A 6,701-nucleotide genomic window follows, 5' to 3' on the forward strand; every position below is an offset into this window, starting at 1 on the left:
TTCAAGATCATGGGGGGGGAGGGGCAGTAAACAGACTTGAAGGCTGGAGAGTATTCAGTGAAAGGGGATAGAACCTGTTTCTGGAAGGACTTGGTTGAGTGTTTCATCTAGCATTTATATAGTACCTACTATGTGACAGGCACTATGCTAAACACTAAGACTATTACTTTGTGATCCTCACAACAACCCTTCGAGATAAGTGCTGCTATTACCCCCAATTTATAATTGAGAAAACTAAGGCAGGTTACACAACTGATTAATGTCTGAGGCCACATTTGAACGCAGTCCTTCTGACTCTAGGCCCAGCACTCTATCCACTCTAATCACTTAGCTGTGTTAGAGGGAAGGGAGCATGAGATTGCTCTAAACCCTGCCGTGTTTGTCTGCTCAGGGACTGAGCCTAAGCACTGTCGGCTCTTGGCTCAGTCATGCCTGGAGTAAGTATTGTCTCAGTTTTTGGAAGCTAGTTTCTGAGTCTAGATGTTCTCCCAGTGGTTCAAATTCAATAATTATTAAACACCTTCTACGTAGAAAACTATGAAAGGGGAGGGGTCGGCTCCACTCCCACAATAATAATGATAGGTGACATTTATATAGTGCTTGCCATGTGTACTTTACAATTATCTCATTTGATCCTTACAACAACCTTGGGAGGTAGGGGTTATCATCATTCCCATTTTACAGATGAGGTCACACAGCTAGTAAGTGTTGGAGGCTACATCTGACCTTGTCTTCCTGATTCCTAAGTTACTGTTTTCCTTAATACTACTGCGCCTTATGCTACAATTTGGTCACACAGAAATATGAGCACAACCTTATGAATATTACACAGAGCTCAAAACCAAGTAGGGGAGGGGGGTGACTATAATAACAGGTACCTAAGGATGGTCTGAACCAAATAAAATTGTTAAGGGAAACCAAATTGGGGGTGGGCAGGGTGGAACACAGGGAAAGACTTCAATGAATAGATATTTGACTGGCTTTAAATAATGGGTAAGAATTCAACAGGCAAAGGTGGTGGGGGTAGAACTGCGGAGGAGTATAACATTCCGGAAATGTGCAATAACATGAACAATGTGTAAAAGTGTATGTTATGTACCAGAAGCAGTAAAGGGTCTAGGTTCTTGGAGCATAGATCATATTGAGCGGAGCAGTATGAGAAAAATGGCTAGAAATATTAATGTGCCAGATTGTGGAATGCCTGGCCGGAAGCTCTAGCAATAGAGAGGGGGGTAGAGGCGTTAGAGATGAGGGCAAAGATTCTGGAGATGATGCAGAGGTTGAATCTACAGGACTTCGTAGCTTAGTGGCTACAAAAGCGGAGAGGGAAAAATCCAAACGCGAAAGATAGGTTGACAAATAACGAAGATACAAGAAGTGGAAATCCGGCACGCGCCTGGGCTTAAGGAAAATGGCTATCAGCCCCAGGTTTTGTTTTGGTTTTTTGCCTAAAGGGGACTCTAGATCTGGAGAGCCAGCAAGGGGCTGAGTGGTCCTCAAGGCTCTTTCCATTCTCTGGTGAGAGCCCGGGGCGAGGTGAAGCCAAGACCCATCACCAGGGTAACTGATGATGCCTAGTCACTATGGCAACGGAGAACCAGGTCAGTTACCGATAGTGGGGGAGGGGTACTGGTCATCTCCTGAAGAAGCCATTACTATGGCAACGTAATAGCGCCTCCCTTTGGGAAACCATAGCAACCCTCCCCCCAATTCCCCAACAATATCAAGAAGGTAAACTGAGCTTTTGAGAAGAGTTAGGGAAAGAATGCAGGCGTCTGGCCTTCCGGGTCACCTGTACACTTCTTCCAATGAGGCTGGAAACCAGACAACGGTCTGTGCCGGGGCTCGCAGGTCCGAGGCCGGGGGCAACAGCGAGGGGTATGAGTCAGTTCCGGAACCCGTCACCGGAAGGATTTCGCTTTCCGGGGAGCAGTTTGGACCCTGTCCTGCCGAGCGTCCGTGATTGGCTCCAAGACCAAGCGGCGGAAGGAAGTGTTTCCGGAGGGGTCTAATGAGGCGGTGCACGCGCTCCGGGAATAGGGAGGCGCCGTTCTAGGCCGAGTCTCGTTGGTTCCGGAGGTCAGGCCGTGGCGGTGGCGGTGGTGGGCGATGTTAGTGCGCGTGGCGCGGGGGGCCGGGGGCCTTGTGCTCAAGGTGAGAATGAGGCCGATCCTCCTTTCTCCCTGAGGTCTTTCCCGGCAGAGGGGTCATGATCCTGGGGGAGTGGAGGCGGAGGTCGTGCCCCTCCTCCCTTTACCACCGGGGGAAGGTGGGGGTGGGATATGTCACTGTTAAAGGGAGAAACCAAGGGGTCAAAGATCACACCCATGCACGTGGGATGGAGCGGAGGGGTGTGTGTGGGGGGGTTCTTTCTCGGCGGCCACAGCTCTTAATGTCATCTCCGGCCCCTGTCCTACTGTACCTGCACCCACCCATGCCACCTGCCCTGCCCCCTATGTGCCTTTCTTGGTGCCTCCTCTGCCCATCCTCAGGTTCCCCACTGTAACCCCCATGTTCCTTCTCCCATCCCTTCGGCCGCCCCACGTCTACTTTCTGTCTCATGTACCCATCCCCCACCCCCATCTTTTTAGACGGAGGTTGCACTCTTAGGTCCAGCTAAAAATTTATGATGCTGTGAGCCCGGCTCCCCTTTTTGTCGCACACTCACGTCTCTTGTTGCTGTCCCATTCCGTAACCACTTCTTGTCCTGCACTTAACCTGGCACAACAAGCCTTCTGCTTCAAACTCTGCCCCCCCCCACCCCCACCCCATCAGTAATGTACCTGGCCCGCCTCATGAGTCACTGCCCCATCTTATCCCTGCAGTCCGCAGCTTCCAGTCTCCTCCTTACCTATTCTCCCTATCTTCCTTTTCCACACCTTCTCATCCACTGTTATTTCCACCAGGGTCCCAGAGCCTGGCTGGGCCCCACTCAATACCGTACAGCCTCAGGCCTACCCAGAAATACAGTTGTGCTGTTTGTGCCACAGCAAGAGGCATGGGTAGTGGAGCGGATGGGTCGATTCCACCGTATTTTGGAACCGGTGAGATTTCCCTTTTCTCTTCCCTTTTGCCCCTGGAGAATAGCTGGAGGAATAACGGAAGAATGAATAAAGCATTTATTTAGCACTACTAAGGAATGGGGATACAAATAGAGAAGTCTCTTCTTTCAAAGAGCTCACCTTCTAATGGAGGAAACAACACATACGGATTATCTAGAAGCACCTAAGGACTGAATGTTCTAGGGTAGGGACTGTTCCTTCAGGGTCTTAATTCTTACCAGATCCCTTGACTCTTCCTCTCATCCTTAACCAGGGCTTGAACATCCTAATCCCTGTCCTGGATCGAATCCGATATGTACAGAGCCTCAAGGAGATTGTCATCAATGTGCCTGAACAGTCAGCTGTAACCCTGGGTGAGGAGGGCACCTGGGCAAGAGGCACAAGGGGGGTGCTGAGGCTCAAGGGAGAGCGACCACTGTCATCCTATATTTATGTATGAGTGTAATTGTGTGAGTGTGGGCAACTTTTAGTGAACATGTGAATATATATGACTGTGAACATGGGAGAACTGAGGAGCGACTGGGAGGTCATGGTAGGGGAGATGAGGGGGGAAAGAAAGAAATGAAATGAAGGACGGAAGGGTACAGCAGGGAGGGAAGGAGGGGCTTTAGGGTGAACATAGAACTTGGATAGAAACTGAGGGATTAAAGACCCTGACCTCCTCCCTTCCCCCCCCAGACAATGTGACACTACAGATCGATGGAGTCCTTTATTTGCGTATCATGGACCCTTACAAGGTATCTTCCTACTTCTAAATTTGTGAGCATTTTTGTGACTCCCCATCTCAGGATGTCACGTCCCTATCACAAACCTTTCCCTAGGCGAGTTACGGTGTAGAAGATCCAGAGTATGCGGTAACCCAGCTGGCCCAGACAACCATGAGAAGTGAGCTTGGAAAGCTCTCGTTGGATAAAGTTTTCCGGGTGAGTGGAGTCAGGTCACAGCTTTTGGTCGCTGGGGGTAAGAGTGTAAAGGTGCCTTTACACATGCCTTGCTCTATTTAATCTTGCCCTGGTGGCTTGATGATGTGAAGGGGATTCAAGGGAGGGTGTCAGGTTGTTTGCCTAGCCCTGCTCTCTAGGACAGGGTTCTCACTGAGATATGATGTTACCTATGGTCTTTTCCCTCATACCAGGAACGAGAATCCCTGAATGCCAGCATTGTAGATGCCATCAATCAGGCCTCTGATTATTGGGGTATCCGCTGCCTTCGCTATGAGATCAAGGACATTCATGTACCTCCTCGAGTCAAGGAGTCCATGCAGATGCAGGTTGGGGGAATGAGGGCTTGGTTTCTGGAACAGTGGGGCAGCCCAGAGCTAGAAACCATAGGAACTGGGAGGGGTCTTTGGTTACAGAGACAGGGACCATCCTGTTCAAATGCCTACTGAGAAGGGCAGTACATTTCCTGTTTCTTAGTCCCTGATCCCTGCCCTTTCATCTTCCTGGGGAAGTTCTGTCGGCAGTGATTATGGTTATCCACATCTGAGTTCTTCAGCCCTTTTGTTAGCCCAAGATGATCTTGGAATCAGAGTATGGCTATGTCTCTGAGCACTTTCCCTGATAGCCTGAGAACTAGGTCTGCCTGTCCCCTTGGTGACCTTGGGGTGGGGTGGTCCTGCTTCCAGGTAGAGGCAGAACGTCGGAAACGTGCGACGGTGCTGGAGTCAGAGGGAACTCGGGAATCAGCCATCAATGTGGCTGAAGGGAAGAAGCAGGCACAGATCTTGGCCTCTGAGGCAGAGAAGGCGGAGCAGATCAACCAGGCAGCTGGTCAGTGATAGTGGGGTAAAGAGGGGGTCTGATCTGGGCAGACTTCTGTCCTTATAGTGACTGGCCAGGAACAAGTTTTCCCTGTGCCCTGTCATTGAGAGCTTTTGCCTCCCCCAGGAGAGGCCAGTGCAGTGCTGGCTAAAGCAAAGGCCAAGGCTGAGGCTATACGGATCCTGGCATCAGCTCTGACACAACAGGTAAGTATATTAGTGAAAGATGAGGTGTGAGATTCCTTTCCTGACTCCTTCTTTAGGACATCCACAGGTGCTCCCCTGTCTACTTTTTGGGGGTTCTCTTGGCCCTGTGTCCCCTGTAACCTGAACTTGTCATCCTTGACCTCACATCTCCTATGACCCATGACCTCTCCCTTTCCATGACTTAACCTTAAAATGCATCCCTAAGCCTGTGTCCTCTGACTCCATGCCCTTGTGATCCCCTGATTTCCTGTTTCCCATGGGCCCTGATCTCACCTGTCCCATATTCCCTAATCTCATTTCCTGTGACCCCTTATGTTATTTGTACTTTTTGCAATTCCTGACCTCATGCCCTTGGTGACTACAGAATGGAGATGCAGCAGCCTCCCTAACGGTGGCCGAGCAGTATGTCAGCGCTTTCTCCAAATTGGCAAAGGATTCCAACACTATCCTGCTGCCTTCCAATCCTGGAGATGTCACCAGCATGGTGGCTCAGGTTAGAGTCTCCCCCAACATCCCCATTTTAGCTAAACTCTACCAGAAATTGAAGTAGTCTCTGAGGTCACTCTAGAGAGATGCCTTCTAGATACTGTTTCCAGCTTCTCTCACCCGTTCCCAGAAGGCCTTCCTTACTTTTGAGGTTCACATCGCCAGTCAAAAAGAATTAAATCTTCCTGGAGAGACAGCCAGTGGCCTTGTTCTCCCCATTTTCAAGTTCGATAGCCTCCTTCCCGATGAAATGCCCATTCCCCACCTCAAATATATGAATGACCCTTCACCATAGTCCCTTCTTCTCCCCCTCAGCCTATGAGTGAGTCAGGCCTAAGGTTTTTACTGTCTGTCCTCTGCCTACAATACTCACACGCATCTCCTCTCCATGGTCTCTCACATCTTTATGTCTCCCTTCATTTTTGCCTCTTTGTTCTCCCATTTTCATGCTTCTGTCCCCTGCCCTATATTTTAGACCCAGTTACACCCATTCCAGTCTCATTATTTTGTCTCCAATTTCAGGCTATGGGTGTGTATGGAGCCCTTGCCAAAACCTCCACAACCGAAGCATCAAATTCACCCTCTGATGGAAACATCAGGGTTGCCCAGCGTGCGAACGCTAGCCTGGATGAAGAGCTGGAGCGTCTAAAACTGAGTTAGCAGAATCTGGCTTGGCCTGTGGGACCTAGGAGTCCTGGGGGGAGGCTTCTGATCCAGGACCCACCCTTACCCCCCTGCCCTCGACACTTCTGGACCCCTCAGCCAAGATTTTGGTTATTTTTTTATTTGAACTTTAATCATGTAATAAACACACCTAGTGGGACAGCAGCAAGAAGCAGCCTTGTTGTTGTGGAGTTTGGGGAAATTCAGGAAACTGGTTTTATAGTTTGTGGGGCCGTGTTGCCCTTCTCCTGCACACTCCATATCCATGTTAGGTTTGGGAGTATTTTTCTTCTCTCAGAAGTTGATACTGTTATGGCAAGTATGGCACATGTGAAGTTTTAAAAGGAACACTAGAAGTTCTCCATACCACCTCTGCATTGCGCTCACTCTTCCTCCTATACAGAATTGTCTATGGGGGAGGACTAGACTTCATTTCCCAGCATGCTGAGGAGTCTCACTCATGATGCATGCTGGGGATTGTAGTCTGCATCGTATTGCTGAGAAGATTTGGGGCAGAAAGT

The 6,701-nt window shown here is 49.7% G+C and overlaps 1 protein-coding gene across 1 annotated transcript; it reads left to right on the forward strand.

Annotated features, from left to right (window-relative positions):
• The first annotated feature begins 2,055 nt into the window (after positions 1 to 2,055).
• STOML2 (stomatin like 2) lies at positions 2,056 to 6,352 on the forward strand. Its single transcript, XM_036737393.1, has 10 exons — positions 2,056 to 2,154; positions 2,907 to 3,044; positions 3,316 to 3,415; positions 3,741 to 3,799; positions 3,884 to 3,985; positions 4,198 to 4,332; positions 4,690 to 4,834; positions 4,952 to 5,031; positions 5,396 to 5,524; positions 6,040 to 6,352. The coding sequence occupies exons 1-10, from the start codon at positions 2,110 to 2,112 to the stop codon at positions 6,175 to 6,177; spliced, it is 1,071 nt and encodes a 356-aa protein (XP_036593288.1). The 5' UTR covers positions 2,056 to 2,109; the 3' UTR covers positions 6,178 to 6,352.
• Positions 6,353 to 6,701: the final 349 nt, after the last annotated feature.

This window comes from Trichosurus vulpecula, chromosome 9 (genome assembly GCF_011100635.1).
Source record: "Trichosurus vulpecula isolate mTriVul1 chromosome 9, mTriVul1.pri, whole genome shotgun sequence".
Lineage (NCBI taxonomy): Eukaryota > Metazoa > Chordata > Mammalia > Diprotodontia > Phalangeridae > Trichosurus > Trichosurus vulpecula.

What these genes read in the sequence shown, in the direction of transcription:
- STOML2 (XM_036737393.1), top strand. Translation starts at nt 2,110, where the DNA reads ATGTTAGTGCGCGTGGCGCGGGGGGCCGGGGGCCTTGTGCTCAAG. An exon ending in CGTTGGATAAAGTTTTCCGG is followed by an intron (nt 3,986 to 4,197) that starts GTGAGTGGAGTC and finishes CCCTCATACCAG; the next exon opens with GAACGAGAATCCCTGAATGC. An exon ending in GCAGATCAACCAGGCAGCTG is followed by an intron (nt 4,835 to 4,951) that starts GTCAGTGATAGT and finishes TGCCTCCCCCAG; the next exon opens with GAGAGGCCAGTGCAGTGCTG.